General features: G+C 43.5%; 1 protein-coding gene and 1 long non-coding RNA gene across 3 annotated transcripts in view; one reads left to right on the top strand and one right to left on the bottom strand.

Annotated features, from left to right (window-relative positions):
• The window catches only part of LOC111247724 (uncharacterized), an 83,693-nt gene that overhangs the window by 53,182 nt on the left and 6,457 nt on the right, over positions 1 to 24,054 (bottom strand). The window contains exons 1-2 of one of the 2 annotated variants that reach the window (XM_086983635.1): positions 15,818 to 15,898; positions 11,727 to 12,431 (exon numbers count right to left, since the gene is read on the bottom strand). In XM_086983635.1, the coding sequence (XP_086839761.1) occupies positions 11,727 to 12,431; positions 15,818 to 15,883 (771 nt within the window). In that variant the 5' untranslated portion in view covers positions 15,884 to 15,898. Of the gene's footprint in view, positions 1 to 11,726; positions 12,432 to 15,817; positions 15,899 to 24,054 lie in introns of those variants that run through there. The other variant, XM_022798991.2, reaches the window with a different exon arrangement.
• LOC111247725 (uncharacterized) lies at positions 6,512 to 8,305 on the top strand. Its single transcript, XR_002672241.2, has 3 exons — positions 6,512 to 6,805; positions 6,888 to 7,050; positions 7,990 to 8,305. It is a non-coding gene; the product is annotated as an uncharacterized LOC111247725 (long non-coding RNA).

Raw genomic sequence — 24,054 nt, 5'->3', positions numbered from 1 at the left:
ACGGTATGATCGATACTTGACTACTACACGAATCTAACGCCGTCATGTAGCGGCGGAATAGTGAGCAGTGGCAACGTAGGAGCTGGTGAAAGCTAAAAATGCCAAATGGATAGAATGATTCTGGCAGGGGTGGTCAGCCGAGGCCAGATGACCGCCATAGTGCTAGACCGGGTGGGAGAATGAGCGTTCGACTCGAAGGCTGTGCTATCAGATGTTACCGTAGACGTCCATCTAATGACAGTGGTGATTACAAAACTCGCCGCGCGGACAGATAACCAACTGGTGACGTTGGTACCGTCGATCCTGATGTTGTTTCTGTCGTTATTAGGATTGTTGCTGAGGCGTTATCTGTATTTAGAAATTGCAGGGCAGGCGCGCCGTTGGTCAGCCGGAAAGGCGTAGAAGACCAAACGATTAGTCCCATATTGTTGGTCTGGTCCCAAATATGTTACCTGTAGAGTAATAGTGAGCAGAGTCTAGACTAATGAGAGTATGGTAAGGTACGCGTAGGTTAATTACATATTGACACAAATGTGATAGAGAAATTTCTTACTTTTGTTGTTCTCCAAGCACGCTTTACTTGTTAGCTAACTGAACGTGCTTGCACAGTCAGATTTGTCGAGATAATTGTGGCTTTTGAGATTCTAAATCAGATACTGAAACGCTTGCATACAACAAAACATGGGTATTAAACAAACGATAATAATCTAACATGTTTAAATGTACAGTCGGCTTTACTATATACAAGAGTAGAATACTACATTCGGAGTTCCGTCCAATGTTCCCTTATGATACACCAAAGCATTCGCGGTAGGGAAGAAATATCATTACCGGGACGATTCGAGTCCGCGCAAACTGCCAGCCCCTGCATCCATATACATCAGAGTTTCATATAGATGACAACAATAAGGTTCGCCAATGCGACGTAGGCAGATCCTCAAAAACAATCAGTTCGTTGCTGTTTCCAGCGCGTTGATCAAATTTTCAAAAAAGCCGTTGCCATAAATCGTCTAGATCTTAGTTGTTCTTCAATGCTAAATCATGACCCCTCGTGATCCCATGTACCTTTAGAGCACGTTGATACGTAGGCTACAGAGGCACCAGACGAAAGATTCTACCGTGAAATGACGAGACTATAACAACTCTGACTGGCAATGGAGAAATGAACGAATAAAGTAGAGATCGGGTCTCAAACGGGTCAACAGTGTCGCATTACAAACTCGTACGACCCAGACGACGCAAGGAAGACATGAAGTGGCACACTTTGCCGAATAAATCTCTCTCAAAAGACTTTGTAGCTTTGATATAAATGGTACAAATTATCTATAATGAGCTTCTCAATAAAATATAACAAATGGTCCTTGTATAAAATACCCAGCGAGAACCAGGAACGCATTCGTCGTTCTGTGGCCGAAAAATTTCAAAGGATACACTACATATCATATTAAACTAATCGGATAAGTAACTTGACCCAAAAGTAAACAAGTTAAAAAAAAAAGTACACATATTCATAAGTTATCGGTATGCACGCTAAAAGAAATTCGTTTATTCAGGTATTCGGCACGTTGGTGTTTAGCTCGAGCATGTTTTTTGTGAGTTTATGGACTATTGCCAAGCTGTCATTCTCACATAACAACTAAATGAGTTGGCGCTACGAAATTTATTTTACAGAGAGAGAGAGAGAGTCAAAGCACTGATACTTAGCCCTAAAGTAATGGTAACGTACGAGCACGTTACTGCACCGAACGTGTTGTTTGGGAATCGAGAAGTGCACGAGAAGGTAGTCTTTACTTCGGTAAGTATTCTACTATAGTTAATCTAGGTTTAGTGCCGAATCTTTAATACAGGTGGTGCTCGCAACGCTTCTCTTAGCAGCTGTATCTGCGGTATGGTAGAAGTTCAAGGTATCTGGATCGCCCCCAGCAGCGACGGCAGCTGCATTGCATGAACAGTGTGTGTCTAGACAAATAACTACGTTCCTCTTCAAGTCGACTACTTATTTGTTTCGCTCAGCCACGAATCTTTACTTCCTGGCTCTCATACCTTTGCTGTTCTTAGTCGACAATTAGATTTTCAATTGTATTGCTGCCCACTATTACCGCCACACCTTCTTAGCATCGCTTCCTCTGATTCCCTGCCGACGTCATCGTCGTTGCACGTAGTCCGTCACTGCAGTTTCAACAGCGCCAGCGAGATATCGAGCCAGCGAGCAAAAATTAATCTGATACGAGCCCAAAAAGACGACGATGACAACAACGAAGTGACATCATAAGGGTTCAAAAGGTTCGGATGGTTATCGGCGCTACCTGTTACGCGGCTGCTATGGCCACCTTTTAAAGAAAAGTTTCTTATTTGGCATTTTTCCCTAATAACGATCGGGGTAGCAGGAGAGAACGACAACTCAAGAGATAGAGAAAAAGCACGACAACGATGCAAGAATATAAGCCGTAGCAGTGATGCACGTGATTGGCTGGTATCCTTCGACTTAGCGTATGCACGATAAGAATGCTACAGGTATTACTACTCTTGCTTCAGGCCCTCGGCTCGCCAATGGTAACGCCGAAGCATTAGTGCTCATAGCGAACTTATTTGTTACTTGTGCTAATGGATGATTGCATATAACTTGAGCCCCGCAGTATATTCCACGTCAACTAGCGCCGACTCACAGAACCGGTTATTTCTTCGAACCCCGCATTTTGATGCACACAACCCCATAAAGGGCTAAGGCTGTCGTCATTTACATCGAAGTTAAATAAAGTAGTCACCTAAGAAGTTCAATAGAGCTCTATTTCCTATTTTGTTCTGTTTTTTTTATTCTAATCATGTTGATGATAACTTATGGAATCGATTTGATCCCGCCGCCTTGTTTTTCTGCTTCGGCTGTACGATTAAGGCCAATTTTTCTGTAAGACGCAAAAAAAACAAACATTTGCTACCGTCACTACTGTAATCAGTGAGTTCCTTAAAAATGTCATTCATAGCCGCAGCGAGGTTGCAGACCCCTGAGACACACTCCGACAGAATACGCCGCTGGAAAGCACAGTCATCTAGCGGATATAGTAGCGAGTCAAACAAATCCTTTTATTTTATACGCATTGTCTGAGTACAACTGTTACCATGTAGAAGGACCAAATAAGCAGCGCCAAGTATAATCATTTAATAAATAAGTATAAAACAATGCACGGGATAAGATACGACGTGCGTCTAAATATGCGCAGTGGAATAACAAAATAACAGCAAAAAACATGTGAAGTCGGGTACCGGGTGAAGAGTGCTCTGACGCCCAAACGAAAGAATTGCTAATGCTTACAAGCCGATAGCGGTGTGGCTACTAAAAAACAACAATGAAACGCAAACTATGCGTTCTCATAAAGAATACGATAGAGGCCAAATCGGGACGCGGAAATTGTGTGCGATGTTATACGTTAATATCAACTAACGCAATTCAATGCAAGCCTGCGTAAGTGCAGGGAGACTACTAAACTATGCTAATTCTCTGCTATAGAAGAAGGCCAGTCGTTTATCATTCGCAATTTGAGATGATCAGGAAAATTTCGTATAGGGACAGCCAGTCGAGACAAGTCCCGTTGTTTGTTTCTCCGTGAGTCGCCGCCATAATCTTTTGTAGACTTGACCTGAAATCAAGTCGGCGTGACACGCCATTATTGAATTTGCCGGCGCCCAAAAAGAACGATGCAAGAGGGGTCACTGATGTTTCGCTGGAAGCGAGAAGAACATACGGGAAACGAGACGCAAAAGTGAATGGGGCAAAATCAATATTCTCAATTTGAGATTCGCCCCCTTCTCACTCACTCACTCCAGGCATCATTTTTATGTTCGATTGCTTTCGCATATGTTGCCACTGATTTACACAGGCAAGCAAACAACAAACGGTATCAAACAAGAGACGTATGAAGGGCTCCGCCAATTCACGACCCTTGGACCCTTCGGCTGTCTATGTAATCGAAGCTTTCGGATCGAAGTATATCCGAGCGGGTATACAAATACATAGATGCTGCTTGCAGTTGCGAATCCGACTCCATTTAGCACTCAAGTCGTCAGTACGTGAGTGACCGAAGAAAGTGAGACTGATTGCGAGTTTTGTTTAAGTCGTTGTACATCAGGAATCTCCTTCTCTAATCATTAATTTCAGGTAGTAGTGTGTTAATGTTATGAATATGCTCTACCTATCATTTCGGCTGGTACTTCTGCGATGGCCGTTTTTGCTATCATCACTTTTATCGGCGATCGGCATCAGCGTCGTCATCGTCAGTAGCAGGAACAGCCCCAGTGTTGCCAACCGACTGCTATTAGCTGTGCCAGTTCTATCGGCCGTTATCTGTCTGACTGAGTCGCATGCTGTTACGCCGCTTTCGCTGTAAATGGCAAATCAACCAGTGAAGTAAGTAGGTAGCTCCCACTGAGACTGAGATATCTGCTCCTGTTTACATTCCCCCACCTTGCGCACTCCTTACCCAAACATTGTCAGAATTAACTGAATATACCAAGAGCATTGCTACCAGTGCGCTAGCAGATTGCTCACGAACTAGGGAGAAGTCGACTAGACGGCCAACAACCGGTAACGGCCCTCTACCCACTCATGTCGTTGGTAGGTACCACGCGGCGCGAGCTCTATGCACTCTGCCGTCACAACGACGGACCCCACCTGCAGTAATATTCGCGTCGTAGTCTGGCACCGCTATACCGAGACCGGAAGTCATAAGGTTAAGTTTCTCCTGTCGACCTGCCTTTGCCTGGCCCCCAGAACTCTCCATGAGGATACCGTGTTGCGACGATCCAAGGCTGTACCGGCAACAGAAGATCCCGAACGTAGTCCGCTCTGTATGTGATGCGCGTTGTAGATATGTATGTATTATTTATTAGGCGGGTTCGTTTACATCGTCGGTCAATCCAATCTGCCCGGTTAATAGACTATGTGAACTCTCCATGTGCGTGAGTGCGAGCGCATCTGCGTGATAATATATCTTGGCCACCGCCGCCACTGGCCCCTTTGACGTGTTATGCATTCGTCCATACGCTGGCGACTAAGTGGTGCTACTATCGGTGGATGCGGATCTATGTGGCTGAAAATTTCTATGAGGGTACCTACCTTTTCCTTTTCAGATAATCACAAAGCTGTCAGGACGCTTACCCTAAGTAACCGACAACTGGTGATAGCGCTGCTGTCGACAATGATAACGGCATTAAGAACAAAAACAACAACAGCAGCAGCGGCTTTTGCATATAGCTAGGCAACACAACAGTAGAAGGAACGCTCCTTGCAATGGGATGTATTGACATTTGAACCTATACGAGTCACAAAATAGCAGAATTACCACATGTAGGAACTATTATCTAGTCTGAGGCGTAAATGCCAACCTACGGAATAGGCCTACAACGTTCCGCCATGAATCGTACATATGTATGCATAGGTAGTATACCCTTGATTTCACTTCATTCAACAGTATTGTCATGTACATCATTGCGAGTCTCGTATAGATTCGATGAATAGCGTGATTATTTAAGCTGCAGCCAGCACGCGTCGCTGGGCCCGGTGGTGTCTACCTAAGCAAAAGTTTTTTCATAGAAACTTATCGTTGGATGTAACGGATTGGAATAGTTAGCCGGCTGGATATATATATGGTCACCATTTGCTAAATTGTCACTTGTATAATATAAGAAAGGTAACTAAGTGAGCTTGTATGCGATCGGTGACTCTCATCGGCTAGAAATAACGCGCATTTCCAGCAAAAAATGTTTGGCTTGTTTAACAGTAACGCGTCAATGTCAGTCCGATCTATTACTGAGGTGCTCTATATTGACTCACGGAAACGATAAAACACTGAAGACAGGGGCAATTCACTTGGGCGAGACACTATAATTTACTTCAATATGCGCGCTCGCGGAATGTTTCAGACCACATAAACACACATACAGAGACGAAAGGACAAAGATTCATTCAACAACTAACTCATACTCATATATACACAAGCCACTACATAGATAGTAGTTCAGTAAATGGAAATATTAACAGCGCATTTCGGCATGACGGATTGCCGAAGGACAGACAATTACGAAGTACCTAATGGTCAATATGTATCAGAGTTCTGATTAGGCGACCGACCCGTGGGCCTCTCCTACGTAAGTTAAGATTACAATCGGCAAACAGAGTTAGCCCATATTATAGCTGCTGAATTATAGCCAGATATTATGGCTGCCGAAAAGCTTACACGGGCTGGATTGCTTGTTTGGTTTTGTCATTCGAACGAACAAGCCAGCTCATAGCGGCAAAATTTAAAAATATAATCTTATCAATCAGCTACTTCTATGTAAATTATACAAAATTGTATTTAAAATCAACACACAAGGATTGTAGATTACTAAATTCTTGTTGTTTGGTCCGCGTCTTGTGGTGTGAACCACGTAGCGAGTGCCAGAAAGGAGTACTGTTTATTTATCAGAAAGGACGTCGGCTTTACAGAGAATGGCTTCGTTGGCTAGGGCACTACCTTGTTTGGCCGATGCGACGGTTCTGAATGGTGCGCGGTGTGTTTTTTTTTTAGTCGGCCTGTTCTGAGCGACTGAGAAGACAAGCCCTGGCTGCAGTTCTCCTGCAGCCGTGCGACGTTCTCTGTTCGGTAGCAATATTTCCAAAACAACTAACTTATGAAGAAGACGAGTCGATAACTCTCTCCTCGTCCGGTTTTCCATCAATGTCGTTTAGTCTGATCTATTCTGCCTGGATGGGCCACAGGACGGGTAGGTCCTATGTCGCAGACAGCCTCGACTTAACGATGCAGCTACTGTACGTCTCTTTCGTAAGTTCCAACCTCTCGTTTCGGCCAGTGTCGGTCTATACATCGATATCACACACAACTCTTTTTCAGGTAATCGCCATCGCTCGAAACAGCCAAATTCATTCGGTATTGTCATTGGTCGACCTCCCCTTTGGTCAAGAGAAACATTTTGAACTGTCAGATTTAATCAATGTGCATGTTCGTGCACGCATGTAATTCGGCGTTAGGAAAAAGGCACTACGACATTGGGCATGTAAGTGGCTCATTTTTCTGCCCTGTTTTCCGTTGACGTGCTGTCAATATCTCGTTGAGCGGAGCTTTTGAAAAGTAATTTACTCGCTTTGTAGCCTTTTATGAATACTATACGCAGCCTCTGTAAAGGACAAATAAATCGGCAGTAGCAGTAACGTGACAGCCAAGGAAACATCCAATGACAGCCTGACTATAGTTAGTTTCTAAAGGTGGACTTAACATAGAAGAGGGGAGATCGCGTGTCTCGTCGATATAGTCAGACCTCACTATATACCTCTAATATCTGAATCAATAAAAGCCAAGTAAAAATCTTTACTTGTTATACTTCAGAAGTTGTGTAGTAAATCAAATAGCTATAACCGCAGCGTGTTATGAAGTCGCCAGCTATTTCAGCTCGTATCTAGTTACTATACGTTACTTACATAGAACTCATATATATATGTATGTGTTTGTTTTTAAGAGCTAGTATTATTAATCACGCATTCATTGATTGACCAGGTATCCGTAATATAAATTTACTTAACAAACAGGCTGGTGCTTTCTATACTTTTCTTATTAGCTATTTTATCAATTTTTACAAGGATTCTGCCCTTAAAACTTAAGAATATTCTTTCTAGTTTAATCTTTTCCATTTCAGTGAAAACAATAGTAACTGCTCGAGCAGTGTATATCCATTATCCCGCTTTACCTGCAGCCCAGATATAATCGTACTATATTTATTAGTATAATGACATTGTCATTCAAAATACAAAGTGGCTGTCGAATGCGACATAATATTACTGCGGCTGACCGGCAGGCGCCTTTTGGTCCCGTAGAGACATCCGTTTGCAGAACGAGGTCCTTAGCCACAGAATTTCAGACCTTAACACCGTCGACAAAAAGTCACTACCTATTAAGGCTACAAAATTACTACAGATTAATAAATGTGCTTAATTTTCAGGTGTTCCGCATACGCAGGTGCGGAACAATCCAATCTCAAAGACTACCCACCGAACACCGAGTAGCAAAAGAAAATCTCGAGCGATTCGCTAATGTATATTACGAGAGACATGATCGTACGGATCGCTCGCTGGGTCGTTTTACTTAGGCCGTAAGCCAGGGTGGTTGTGAACGAAGCGCGCGAAGCCATTAGCAGCACATTGAGTATGCAAACACTACTTTTATTCTTGAAAGAAAAACATTTGAAAAATTCCCAATTAAAGATTAATTAATGATAATATTACAAATACAATGTTAAATGTTGTGAGAAAATTCAAAGCAAGTCTAACGTTCATGTACATACGTTAGGCGTCAGGTAAACATTTCACAGTAGTTCAAAACCAACCCCCCGATATATATACATATTTTTTTTTTATAACTGTTGGGTTTCAGTTTATTTAGAATCTAAAGCTGGTAGAGAACTGTCTTATTGGTGAGCGCATCATCGTTTGTAGTTTTGCAGGAAAACTTTTAGACTACTCCAATAAAAGGCAGGCTATAACATAGCAAAATTTGTAATACGACCGTCTTTGCGACAAGGTATAGATAATGTTTGGTTACGACAACACATTACGTGAATTTTATGTAGTGTACATGACAATAGTCAGCTGTGTGCTATTTTCAATAAAAAAAACCTATTACACCGGTCTGATCTTGCACTTGTGGAGCAGTTAGTCTGTGAATGGCCTTACTCAAAGGTTCAACGAGATAAAGAGTCCGTAAACAACAACGCACCCGCAAACTCATCTTCTGAACGTCGAACTCGTCGACCACCAGTTGCAAAGAATGCCCCGGCCAGGGCATCAGCATTCGCAATAACAACGAAAACAGCAATAGCCACATCCGGCCAGTTCCATTCCGTCTCCCCTTCTTTGGCACGTCCCCCTTGCTTTTCCGTTGTATCACATCTGAGTTGACGTTCCTGCTGGATAGAAACAGCATCCATCTTCTGATTTCTCCAAGTTCACACATAACTCCAATACAGACATAGCAGTTTCGCTACCATACAGGTTACCTTTTCAGTCTCAATTCGCCTCTAGCTCACTCTCCAACCTAGCACTCCACCGGCATCGTCCGTGCTAGCGGTGGCAACTAGAAAGCAGTGAACGTCCTATACGTTCCATGCTATATGCTCTCAAACGAGTGAGCTTTTCACGCGACGTCTCACCGCCCCCCGCCCCCGCGTAAACTTCGATGTCTATAAGCGCCCCGCGCCTCTGTCTGTCTGTCTGTACCGTCCAGCTATGTGCAGTACCTGCATTCGCTGGCAATAACTATCGCCTTCGCTGTTACACTGCATTGTCAGTCAGTGAGTAGGTGTCTGCGAAACTTTGCTACCCCCGTCAAAGTCAGCCGATATACTCAAGCTTCGGCGAGCGGTTTACTTTGAGGCGTTTCCTAGCTAACGACGATAAGGCGGGCTGACCTGCCGGCCTAGCGACTGATGCAGCCAACCAGCATCAAGCGTCGTTAAACCTGGTTTTTCTTTTCGGGAAGGACAACGAGTAGTGAACGAAGCGGCCTTTACGTTCCTTGCGTCTGCGGCAGTCCCAACTGCCTCAGTACCTACTCAAGGAGTGGTGGCACTAGCGCGGTGCCACCACTCCTGTTCGAGGTCAAAATGAAAATGGCTACTATTTGTGCTCCTTATTTTGCTGGTGTCAGCACTGCTGATGCCGGCGCAATTGTTGCTGGTGCTGCTACAGCCTCCGCTGGTCCGCCGCTATTCTGGTCGTTGTTCTGTTTTGTGGATCTGTTCTCTCGAAATCTGTTCTTTCCTATGCAAAACAATGGAAGAGACAAGACGTTGCACAACGTTTCCGAGCCACCGCGGCGACGATGATGAAAACGCTGATAGTCGACGTTCAACAATGCCAAAATCGAGGGAAAGGAACAAGGAGTAATTTCATGCCAAAGTCGACCACTGCTAACACAGCTACTTTTGCCATGCCCGCCTTATAAAGTTTCTTACACGCACATGGTCACTTACGCAGAGCGGACACAATAGCGGGGACGGACAATTCGAAACTATCCCTCCTTTGACGCGTTTACTTCACACAAGAAAAAATTCAGCAGAACATGACGCAACAGTAACGATCTTAATAGGAGATGGAAAAGTGGACAGCGGACGGCGATGTTCGTGGGGCACCGATTGCGTGAATCCTAGAAACGCAAGCATCTGGAGTAGCGTTGCCACCGGTGGTAAGCAACAACAGGAAGGACAACGGCGTGCTGTTGCCAAGAGTTAAAATCAAGAAAGGATGTCTCCTACACTGCCACGCAAAAGTCAAAGACGCCGTGTGAGAAGGGGAACTTAATGCTTTTCGGTTTGGCCCCACCTCATCTTTAGTAAATACTTTTATTTTCAATGACCGTTTATTGGTTGAACGTGCTAGACCAAGGTAGGCAGGCGAGCATTGACCTTTGAGCTTCTTTTTTACCATTTTCGCGAACGCAGGATTTTTTTACGCTTCTAGTATGTCGTTTATATTTCGCTCGATTTAATATAATCGTGGTGAATGAGTCATCTCGCGATTGTCGGAGCGCTTCGTTTAGACGGGGTAAAAGATGACTTGCCGACATCTTGTCCTCAGGGGATCATTTAAGGATCCCATGTCGTTACCGAAAAATATCTGATGAAAAGATCTGACAATCTCGCCGCCTTTTCACCGTCTCTGAGCCTCTTCCTGGTCCCATCTCTATATCCCTGACTTGACTGTCTGCCCGACTATTATGGAAACGAACGTATGTTGAAACTCCTACTTTAGCTGCGCACAATCACGCGATGAGTGAGTTACGGCAAAAGTTAGGTCACCATCGATATCGCTTAGACAAGACCAATTTCCACATACATCCAACGCCTCAGGCTTTACGGATTTTCTACGGGATTGCTGGACGGCCGCATAGTGGGGCGATACTTTCATAAGAACGTCATGATCGACTCTTCGCCGATCCTCTGGGGGGTCTTTATGCACGATCTATCTATTTCCCGCGCAAGTTGGAGACCAACACAAATCGGTCGAGTGTATTAAAACGTCTGGACGAAAATTACACATATACACACACAAACATCTATATACAAATATATGTATACCTGCCAACATCGTTGGATTCTTGAGTCTGGAAAAAAATTTCCTAGAAAAATGTTTCGGCAAATGCTGCATACCATTGCACTTAATGAAGCAATAACGTTCATTTTACGCTCTGTTCTAACACCGTAAGTACACTTCACTATCGTTTGTAGGTTTATTTAAGGAAACGGTGTTTTATCTAGGGGATTTGATGCATGTATAAAGAGTTCGCTCAGATTAGGCGAATGTTATGAAAACAGTTATAAAGTTAGAACTATTGTTTGCCGTTTGGGTTAGTCTTCGAGCATCATTTTGCCTCGTGCCTCGTGCTCCTTTTGTGTCAATTTTATTTATTCTTTCTCAGAATTTTAACATCGAAATTGTTCATATCCGAGTAGACGAGCCTGTATAATATGTCAGTTGGAAAAAACAACCATCCACAACGTATATATCTTTTAACGCTAGGCTTTCTCCCTTGTATTTGAGCCAATACGAAATTTGCAAAACAAGGTATGGTTTCATAAATGCGTAATTGTTGGCCTGCTGTAGCAATTCCGTGCGTGTATACAGAATGGCCTAATCCGGCAACGAAATAATGTTCGTCCTCAACATTAATCATTTGACCTACCTCTTCGAGTAGCCGAATATCGTTGTCCGCTTCGGCGCTAAGCGAGATGCACTCTGGCATTGTGTTTCCAAACGTCCAGTTGGCATCGCGCTGACACACGGCTTCTGGATCCCCTCGGAGGTCGTAGCCTGGAGCGCACTCGAGCTTGGCCTGTGACCCGATAAAGAAACTATCCGTGAGAGTGATCGTACCGAACGGAAACGCTTCCTCGTCAATGGTTGGGCACGTTTTACGAACAACGACGTAATCTACTCGAAACGACGCGTCCTTCATAAATTCAGCTTCGGCTTTCGTCAGGTGGAAATTGATCCGGAGTTTCGTATCTCGGGTGCGGTAATGGAGACCGGAGCCGTTCTGGACTGTAATGCGACGTTCGCCGTCGTAAAAAGTCAAGCCCCGATTTCTTCGCGCGGTACGGACCAAATCCTCTGGCTGTACTTTCACTGAGAATTCGATATATTTAGCAGTAGGATTGATCTCGTTACCATCAATATTCCAATTACAATAATAATTTTCGGCCGAAATCGGAAGCTCAAGGACGCCCGAATCGTTCCGATCTTGAATCTTGGGGCAGTTGGTTTGTCGGTGGCATGTTGGCAATGGCGAGTTCCACGAGACAGATCCGTTTCGTAATCGAACGCACTCCAGCGTACGGTTTCCCACTAAAACAAAGTCTCGACTATTGAGGCATTCTAATTCCGCGATCTGCAATAGTAAGATAAGCGCAAAAATAACACCCTTTATCATATATATATATATACACACGCCCACACACACATATGTATATAAAAGTATAATATGATGCATTTCCTATACACCTAGGTCTAACGAGAGCTACTACGAAGAGAAAATGATTATTTTCGTAACGCATGCTATTTCCAGAATAATGTCATAGTTTCAACAAACAATAGAGAGAGAGAGAGAGAGAGAGAGAGAGAGAGAGAGAGAGAGAGAGAGAAATTACATTGTAATAGCACAGACTCAACCGCAACTGTATTTAATATCAGAGACTTTTTCCACTACGGGATAGACGAATCTCTAATTTAGCAAGCAGATTTTCATACTGCTATTATCGTTATGATTATCTTTGTCGTCATCATCATTATAATAAAGGCTTGTGATTTCAACATAACAAACGGAACAATCTGCGGCTAGACTACGCCATTCCCACTTCATTTGCCTTCTATTTACACACAACTAACATTCTCCTTTACAAATTAACTTTTAAACTTTCCACAGGGCTTCAATAGATACACACGGACGTAAGGACACAGAGCTAACGAGATACGCCTGGATACACTTCGCAGAAACTTCAAGAGAAATTAATCCAATAAGACACTTCAGGACGTAGTCTTTTGTACGCATTGGAAAACAAAGACTACTACAATGACGTATAATGCTAATGTAACAGTGCCTAACATAGCGTAAGTCTTTCTCTGTACTTTGCTGTATTTGCTTAATTGAATGGATCATTTGCGCAGAGTCGTTGCACCGCAGTTCTCACTTGTTCTATAGTACCGTTCGTCTTTGCTCGTAAAAAAGCAAATAAACGCAGGCAAAAATTGATTGTAGCGCTCAGAAGAACTGCCCTTGGGGCGAAACCACCGAAGAGATCATGTACACAATATTGTAATTTTAAAGTTATCATTATTGGCATTGCGGAAAGAGTATGTGCCGAGGGCTGTAAAAAAGACTGTGGAAAAGCAAGCAAAGCCATCAGAAAACCGTCAACCAAACAGTAAATATGAGCCAGAGGCATAGATAGGATTGGCGCTGTGGTCCAATTTTTCTAATTTTGATAAATTTAGGAAGAAATCGAAATTCAGCAGTGCGCTGTCGTCCACAAAAGAGTATCGTAATACGAACGTTGATACAAGCCAGCAGTAAGAACTACAACTAGGTTATAATATTTGTTCTTGCGTGCTTTTCCGTATCGTTACGTAGGCTGACCATTAGGAAGGCAATGTTGTCTTAGAAATTTCCGTCTGTGTGATATTGTCACGATCATCGTCGTCGTCGTCGTCGCATCGGTTGCCTCTGATTTTTTTGTTACGGCCTCGAGGGCTACTTTTAAAAGTTTACCAATTGTCTGTTTGTGGGCAGATTGCTGTTGAGTAAAGGCGCTGCAGAAAGTGCCGAAGAGCAGACGCGCGAACAGCTCGCAAATGTCGTCTACAATAATTAGGGAGACAATGGCACTGGCATCTTGCTACACTAGAGATAACGGTGTTCACTGGTGCTAATTATCACTAATCTAAAAGCGTTTCTGCCGTTGAACAATGAATCGGTTATATACAATTTACGTATGTATTTGCGCAGGAATTGCCTTCGGCCTAAAGGTGACTGGATTTATAGAGTATTTATTTGCTCTATTGAGACATATCTTGGATCTAACGGTGACGTACAGTCTCTTTAAACTGACTGAACTAGCCTAGGGGAGCCGTAGAACAAGTGTATGTACGGAATCACATGCGATGTTCCATTAAGCCTGTGTGTATATATGAAAAAAAAAGTACGCTGTCATGTTAATATAGTACTTGACCAAATCATTTGACTAATGTTTTTTTTTCTGCTTTGTTAATAAAACAGTGTCAAGTTGTCATAATAACATTGAGAACAGAGCAAACCCCGTATCTTTCTGGGTATTCGCACATAGAATTCAAAGGATCATATTTGCATACACAAATGAGCTCGAATGTGGTTCTGCTAAAGACTGGGTAAATGTTCGTAGGTAGATAATAGCTAGGCATCCAATACGAAACAGAGAAGAATAACACCGTTTAAAAAAATGGGTGAATGACTTCTTAGAGATCAAGTGATTGCATTCGTTAACTAATGCCGCGGAGAAGGTATTCGACAAAAAGACGGATGATTCTGACGGTGGCTAGCAACTTGAAGCGCCATACAGAGCTAGTGTTAAAGAGTTTACTCCTATGAACACCTATGAAGTCTGCTATAATATTCTGTAACTGCTTAACAACTTCACTGAAGAAGAAGTTCACTGAAAAGAAACCATTAACTTAGTAAACAATCTTTGTGATTGGTGACTCCAACAGGCAACGCATACGAATAAACATTGTTTATCAAATTACGACAGAGACATGAAACCCACAACAATCGAAAACACCTCACCACCCATCGTCTACTATAACATATGAATATAAGTCTTATAACACACGGTCGGGCATCAATGATATTCAAATAGGAGTTAACAAATACCCTTCCCTATTTAGGCAATATTCTTACTTCGATGGCTAGATCGATCTTCGGCCTACTTCATCCTGGTATAACGAACTATCTTGAGGGGAAAAACAAAATGGGTCATGTTGTATTGATCTGTCCCACATGGCCCGCTTGCCTCTGTCTAAAAGAGCCAACAGATGTGGGTTAAAAACCTTTTCTTTTTCTGACGAAGCCCTCATGCCTGTCCAGCGATGCTGACTAAATATTGAAGGAATCAACTGAGCCTATTGAACCTATTTTACTGTTTTTACGACTGAACAGAATCAGGATCGGTTTCCGGAAGAGACAGAGTACGAGCACAATAGGCCATTGATTTACAATGTGCAATCACTGTTAACGGAATACTGCCCGAGCGACAGATACATAACTGTGGTTACTATTGTGGAATAGAAAATAAACGCACAAAGAAGGTTATTAAGAAGGGTTTTAATAATAAATAGGATTATTTATAGATATTATTCGACATCGCTCATCTTCGTACTAATCTTCCATATCAAGATGAGAGACCGAAACAGTTATATCCATGAGTTTGAATTATAACGCTGATTGGCATCGGTAATGCGGCGTTAGCCATAGTTTATGTCATGGAAAATGTTTCATAGAACTTGCTAAACAGTTAGGATTGTATTATCTTATACATAACACTAAAAACATATTAGACGCTTAGAGAACGCAGTGGGATCTCCAAATTGGCCAAATGTCTTTATAAAGTGTGACAAAATGGCACCAAGTAGATTTAGAAATGACTGTGTTTGTTTTTGATTGGCGAGCCCATACTCTACCGGCCGCTAATCCCGATTAGGAGTTCCAAGTCAATAATGAAGTTTTGTACTTGAGTACTGACTCACCGAGTATTGTCGCTGTCTCACGGCTAAACGGCCTTCTAGTAGGACAGCTGTCGCAGTTACTAGCATGTTCTATGAGCCTTTAAAAAAAAGCTCATACCGCTAATGGGGCCTTTTCGAAATCCTAAGGTCATCTTGTTCCTGTTCAGTAGTCAGTCAGCGCGTTTTACTCTTTTTTGCCACCCTACGAAGTAGTTCATTTTTTAAAATCAAAATTGTATTACAGCAATGACATGAATTAATTTATCGTATATTTTAGAACACGACCGTTAGTAACGTCCTCGGCCGTCGTCGTTGAACCGATTTCATTTATCAGGATCTTATTAGAGCACTATCCATTCGATGGCGTATAGTGCAATGCTACTTTGTGTCATATATCCAGTCGTATTATATACGCCGATGATGTCTTTATGATAGATTTGAACGTGTAAGGTTGGCGTGGGCGAAGCGCGACAAAGGCGAACACATTGTCTCGACACGCCTACAAAGCGTCCGCGGCCTTCCTTTCTCGTTCGTTGTGAATGACAAGCAACGTGGTCGCAAGCATCACGCATCCTCTGTCATTGGATCGAGTGCATTACATCCTTCCATCGCCGCTTGTGCAGCTCCACCTAAACCGTGTAAACTTGGACACCTACACCTTGTACAGACACTCTCACCTTCCTCTTGTAGGGCTATCCGCGTAAGGCGTACAGCCAGGCGACTTGGGTAGATGTACATATGTATATATACGCATCATATATTGTTTCAGCTCGTATTTGCGTCATTTTCGTGGCAGCGGTCTCACGTTTTCACCGCAGAAAACTGACAGCCCGCAACAATGAGAAATCCGAGCCACCTTGCCAGCAGTCAATCAGCGGAAAACAGCCAATGGTCTTGTCAACAAAAGTGTTACCCATTATTACAAGTTGCCCAGATATATGCTCGTACGGAAATATATAGACACACACGTACGTGTAAATATTTCCTTTGTTGATATTGCCATAACTACAGGCCCGCCACTGCCTGCACTTTCAGCACGGACACTGCTCCAGTTGCTCATCTCAGTACAGAAGTAGTAGTAATCGTGCTACCATCCTGTAACTAGCAGTAGCCATTTGGACTTCAGGGGGCAGTACATCCATCAATGCATCACATTTTTGCCCACTTTTGTTGCCTTGGCCACTTAATGTATGTAGCAGTAGTAGTAGTAGTAGTAACACAAAGTGGCACGCGGTAACTCAAGCTCTGAAGCGAACTCGCGTGGCGGTGTTCAACGGTTGCTTAAATGTGCCCTACAACCGGAAAACGTGTACATATATACACTCGTAAATACATGCGTATTTACGTACAAGTATAACGAAGGAAGTGAGAAGGATATAGAGTGGCGGATTGGTGCGAGGGCGCGGGTTGGAGGGAAATCAAAGGATATTCCTAATGAAAAAAGGTATTTGGAGTGCAATCGCAGTCGGGTTACTTTGAGCTCCTGGGGAATCTTATTGCCCACAGGTTCAGAGCTTAGGATGGTGAGATGCAAGGTACGATTTGTCGGCTAGCTCGGCCCCTTCTTGCTTGGACGCTCTCGAACCACGCTCTCGCAGCCAGCGAGTAGTGGTCATCAGATAGTGGTGGAGCTTCACGTGCATTAACCAATGGAGGAACGACCAGCGCCGTACAGAAAGGGGTCGAAAGCTTTGCAGAAAGGCGTTTACTCCCACGATGATGCCCAGAAACCGCTGGCTGTACAAAGAGAATGCAGTAGCGGTTGGGACTAGAGACGGCGTTGTAAGTCGTCAATGTTATCGGTGGCACTTGCTTTCTCGTAGACAGAGAGATGCAGAAAGGGAAAGAGCGTGGAGGAAGGTGGAAGTAAAAACACGAAGCAAAAAACGAGCGGACAACCAAGCGCAGGGGTATGTCTACAATTATCGATCGATGTCAACTACTTCTGCAGCTAGAAGCGCACGCGGTAGTAACGGTTGTAGTAGTGGAATTCGTGCTACTTGTATCAATGTTGCTGCGATGGCTGTTTGAGCTGGTGGGACGGTCATGCTGCGCTTCTAACCGTCATAGCCGGGCTCTCTGTTTCCCTCCTCTCGCTTCCCTCCTGCAGTCCACCCCTTTGGGGTCTTGTCGAAACGAGTCGGAGACAAAAATGAGCAGCACGAAGCGAAAGCAGCAGCGGCGCTGGATCAACTCGTTCTCGTTTTTCCCCAGGTCCAAATTGAGCCTTGTCGTTCCGCCACGCACTCTCCTTACTCCTCTTGCCTTCGCTTCCAACTCAGCTTGTCGCTCGGCTTGACGATGTGCATGTCCTATCTTGTCCTAGTCTCTGCTTTGTCCTCGCTAACTCGTTGCTATATGAAGACATCACAGACACTTCGAATTCTATGACGATTCTATCTAACTTTGTGAAAGTCGGACAAGGTTGATATATTGATACATATCAAAATAAAACGTCCCGAGGTCGGCTGGAGCAAGCATAATAACTCATGGAAAGTGTCGATGTTCCAGATGAGCTTTGGCCATGTGTGTTGTAACTTATGCATAGCGGGAAGGTGATACAGCAGTAAAGGGGCGACGGGAAATGGCAACGCAATCGAAAGTTAACGCAGACGCATTCGGCGGACGATGGATAGCTTCAATTCAATTGCGACGAATTAGTTGGTTGGAATAGCGGTGAAGATTGCATACGACGAGTATACTCTAATTTTAACGCGTCAGCAAATTTCAATTTGGTTAATTGTTGTTCTGTTATCACGCGTATTAGAAAAAGTAAACTAGACGCAAACGATGGCTATAAGAAATAAGACCAATAACACCGTAATTCTATAGATGTGACACATAAAATATACGACATGTTTCACTCGTATTTGTATCCTGACAAACTTCTCGGCCTCACATGTATGGTAATTACTAGTTAACATCTAAAAATCTTTTTGGAGGAGCCAAGTTCGTACCACAATCGTGGCGTGAAGTGCTAGACAGCACTAAAGAGGGCTAGGTGACGTCCCACGAAATCTAAGCCTATAAACGTTAGCTGGTGCGTGCAATAGTTCTAGAAAAGTGCTATATCTACATTTTAAGAATAAAACAAGGTAATTCAAAATGCGCCAACTAGGTAAGCAACTAGACCAGCTCTGGCTTTTTCGAATTACTCACATTACTGACATTACCCTATTAAAATCGGCGAAACGCCGCGTTTTTTGCCATTTCTGCTGTGGTTAATCGTATCAAGACAGAGAACAAGTTTGTTCATGGTCTAGATTGTGGATGAGTCCTTTTTTTCGTGAATAGAATTGTACCATAAACATTGTTGAGCATGACCTCATTTGAGGGTTCCTTTTAAATAAAGATATTACGGAGAAAATCACTCCGCCATTACCCAAAATCAAATTCAGCTCAACGAAAATAACATTATCTCTTCGTGGCACTCTTTCGGTTGTTTTGATTGGCTCTACGCCTCGAACCGCTTATCATCATAACTGAGTTCGCCTGAGCTCTAATCGGTATGAAAATAGCGAGAAATAAGTAAACCGCAACCGCGGCTTTATAAAACGTCGTCCTCGTTATCGGCACACATTAGTTGTATTCACAGAATTGTATCTTTCCAAAAGACCGTAGAGCTAAATTATAACCAACTACAAATAAACATGGCCGGCATGGTAATCTGTAATTATCTGACCGCGATAAAACCACGTACGGCTCTTCGCTGTATATACTATCTTGTTTGATGTCGCTCACGGAATCCTGTGGTTTCTTCATATCGCCTCCTTGTAACGCACAAACGACAAAGGCCACAGCAACTCGTGCAGGTGTGTGCTGACTTCTTGGACTTTTCTTTAAAATTCAACAAAGCCATAAGGTAAATTTGTTCCTACTCTTTATCAATTGAGAAACTTCGGCAGCCAATTAAATACCGATATAATAATGTTTCGTGCTATTTGTTCGTTTTCATGAGCCTATACAACCTTGCTACAACTCTACAACGTTGTTGTGTTAGTAATCAGATTCAACGCCTGATTCAAGAGCGCTTTTTGAAGCTGAATACTAACCGCCTATCAAAGTTATACCCACAACACTTGTTGGCATACCATTGGACGATTACGAGTGTGCCACACCACTCCGTTTCCTTCTCGCCACTCCGTTTCTTCATTTCTTCGAACTCCATGGCCATAGCAAACAACATTTTCGAATCGACAAAGAGATATTATCAATGGGTGGGTGCTCGCACACCCAGTCGGACGTGACGATGCGGCAGAAGAAGAGGGATGCAGGCGTGCACGAGACGCACATCGATACTGGCGTAGAACAAAGAAGACCTCTCCAAAGGCTTAAGGGAAGCGGGTTTTAATCCCAGACAGGCATCGTGCTTGCTTACGAGGGATATCGCAGGCCGGCATGCGAGCTTCAGCCGGGCTCGCCTGAGCCAGCACGTCGGTGTAGTAGCCGTAAAAATAAGGAATCGACTTCGCATTCCTGTCCTACCAATAAACGAGCAAGCAACTCGAATAGGCTGAAGAAGATCTTTGCACTTCAGAACTGATTAACCCAGGAAAAGTTTAGAGACCTAGATATTGGGAAACCCAGGTAGTGGGAGTGGTTGATAACATCGTTCAACCCCCAATCTGGAGGTTTGGTGGCTAAGAATGAGGTTTCGTATAGACTTCTTGCTGCTTACTATTCTTTCGCAGATTGGCTTCCAACTATTTATTTGCCGTGTACCTTTACCCTCTCCGCTTAGCTCGTTTTCTTCGACAAACATAATCTTCTAATTCTTCTCTTTCTACCTGCTTTCAACCTGACCGAGCGACAAAAGTCTAACAGTTAGCGTTGTCGTCTTCCGTTGCTAGATTACTGTTAGCGATTTTGTTTTAAAGTAACATAGGCGAACCAGAACTCCTTAGAGGAGAGAATCAACCTTTACCTTGGGAAAGCAAACAAACGACGACGCGGACCAGACTCCCACTCCAGTCCCACACTTCGCTTTCGTAGCGAACCACGCTATCGAAGCTATCGATGGGGATACCTGACAACCGACAATATAGAAGAGGACAACATGCCAATTCGAGGTCGGTCTGGTAGCGAAATCACGGTAGAAGTACATTACATGCCAAACTCGCGACCCGCTTCTCACAGGTGAACTCTTTTCTACGAGGTAAACCTCATAGTAGGAGCTCGTGGTGAATGACACCGCGACTACCCCAATGTTGCACCCTTCGAGTCGATGCACAGCTTCTATAGAAGTTGGGCCGTTTACATTAAAGCCCCGACAGCATTGAACCCCGCACTCCATATGCACTCGTTCATAGCCAATATAAGGCACGAAAGCAAAAATAAAGTAGTCGCTGCCCTGAATCCCTATTTCGCCTCATTCTAGCTGAATGTCCGTGGTGGTCTATTAAAGAGTGAGGACCGAGCCAGGGTTGGAGAGTAAAACAATTTCGTCGGCAGATCTCCCGGCTTGCAAGTGCAAACACTGCATATGCATTTCGGAATTCTATTGCTGCAGCTCGTGCTGTTAATTCTTCAGTTGCCCTTGTAGGTCACCGTCCTCCCATATATTCCTCCGACTGGCTTCGACCGCCTCTTGCTTGCACACTCATTCCATCGGTTTATTAGCACCCCGCAGTGCAAACAAAACAGAAGAATGGACAGCCCCAACGATATATTACCACTACACGAGCGGGAGAGAAATTGGAGGTAGGACCTTCAGCGGTGGGGGGCGGGTAATGGGAGGATGAAGGAACGGTTGCCCCGCACAGCAAGGGTATTACAGAAAGATTATGAAAATAGCGACGCGATCTAGCGTACGACGCATACACAGAAGAGAAACCTAGGCTAACTGTCCACCCAGGGAGGGACTCAGACAGCCAGCCAGCAACAACATGGAAGGGCATCGATAGGAGCATAGCACTGGGCCGCGAAGAGAAGCTAAAGGAAAAGATGAATGGGAAACAGGCCAGCCACCGAACGGATAAAACGACAGCAGCAGTAACGACTGCTCCAACTTACGCCAGCATCGTAAGCAGCGGTCCAAAATAGAGTTCATTCACAACGACCCGTCGTACGAGTAGAACCTTCGTTTGTATGCACCTGCGTATATGAGCTGCATATCATATTGCACTTGTTCTTCGCTCCGCAATGACCAGACGCAAAGATGATTGATCCCGGTCGATTGCCTGAGGACGAAAGAAAAACAATATTGGGCCAATCAAACGATGCTGTTCTTTTTAGTGTAAAAAAAGGCGTTCCATATGTCAATCCCGGCGCAAGACAAATAAGTATCTAATCATTTGCTCCTGATCTATCTGATACATTTGACCCCGATTTTGGGAGAAAACGATTTTAGTTGTAACAACACGATTGCATCGGTGTACTGAAAAAAAAATCAGCTGTCAGGTTGGGATTCGAACGTGCTCGAAGAGGACAGCCTCGAAATTTCGAACAAGAGAGTATGAGAGTGAATTCTATGATTTGTAAGTTTGGTAAGTTCAGATGGGTTAGCAGGTTCAACGATGTCAACGAGCATCTTCACCAAACTTAAGCCGGTTCAGCGTTTCTTCCTCAACCAGCTGCACTGCTCGCTGAGCTACGACTAGCATGTGTCAGAAGTCAATTGGACGTACCAAAGCTCTTCTTTCTTTATGTATGCTTCCAAGCGACGTGATTAACGCTATAGTAGAAGCAAATTCGTTTTTATTTCATATAAACATAATGTTATGAAAAAGGGAATGGACAGCCGTGTATCAATCGCGTCTGGAAACCGGCGAACGTTATGATGACGAAAACGTACTGGCGGCAATCATCGTACATGCATGATCTATTGCGGTGCTTCATGACTATTGTTGAATGATGTTGTAAAGAGACTTTTCCAAAGGGATTGCTGGAAAGGCTGCGACCATGTCACAACAACGTCACTCGTGCGATAATAGCCGATTATCTAAGGTGCGCCAAAATGCAATTTTAGGACACACTAACGGGAATTAACAATAGAGTTTCAATCAACAAAATCGCTTGTATGAAATGAGTATTTTCCTGCTAGACACAAAAGACCATTCTATTATTCAGCACTGAGATGGCTGGATGGTGTTTGTCTATGAGTAGTCGATCGTGCAGCCACAGTCGTTTCGAAGTATTCTACATCTTACTTCATGCACCGAAAACACAATCGTATCGCACAGGCAAACGATACAGTAAATAGATGAAACAATGGCTTTCGTTGATTGTACCGCGCACTCGAAGCTAACCAGTTGTATATGACGACCTTTCGCAACACCTAAATTTACTTTAATTCACTTAACAACATAGGAAAAGCCCACTTTTGCATGATCAGCGCAGACGTAGGCGCACTCTGTGTTAAAGCAGCTCGGCTTGCGTTTATACTGAATGCAATCGTCGTTGGCGGACTATTCAACAGTATTTTTAATTATACTGTAACTTAAGGTTATTAACTAGCGACTCTACTCTGTACATTAAATCTCCTCGAATCTTATCCGTTAAGTATCACCACAAGGGGGTCATTAAAGAGGGTACCCACGGCGTAACTGGGCCCACTTCGATCCGTTGCCAAAACCCGCGAAGAACAAAGCCATTTTATGGATTATCAGGCTCCATGTGAAGTACTAGAATGCCATATTACTTTTTCCATTGATTGTTTGTTATCAGATCTATTATTGCATCAGTAAGATATGGACCCACAATGCCGGTGTCGCTTATGGGCGAAGAGACGTGCAAGACGTGTCGTTTGTTATAATGGCTGGAGCCACTGCCGCTAGCCGCGTCCTGTTGTTATGGTTACGGCCACCGCCACTACTATGCAAGTATTGTTTCATGCGTGAGAGTCGGTAGATACCGCTCAAAGACGCTTACTATCGCTGCCATTACCGTGCCAAGTGACGGCGAGTAACACAAGACCCAAAATAGCTGGCAAGCTTTGAGCAGTATTTTATAAACGAATATGCGGCAAAAACGTCCGAAAAAATTACATATATATATATATATAATACATTTGTATATATATTAGCTTTGTCCACTTATTGAGAAAGAATAATGGTAAAGAAGTCAAGTGTGCAGTTATCATGTACATTTCGAAGGTCTCATGGCCATTAATACAACTTAAAGCCATAAGAAGAAAAGTAATGCTATAATTGCTAAGATTCGACCAACGTACATTAAAACAAATTATATGACGGTAATCAAAGATATATATAGGAACTAAAAGTGTCTAGGAAAACATAGAATTGAATTGCGGCGATAAA

This window comes from Varroa destructor, unplaced genomic scaffold (genome assembly GCF_002443255.2).
Source record: "Varroa destructor unplaced genomic scaffold, Vdes_3.0 BEIS01000003.1, whole genome shotgun sequence".
Lineage (NCBI taxonomy): Eukaryota > Metazoa > Arthropoda > Arachnida > Mesostigmata > Varroidae > Varroa > Varroa destructor.
The sequence above is the reverse complement of the archived record's forward strand: the minus strand, read 5'-3'. Positions and strand labels throughout refer to the sequence as shown.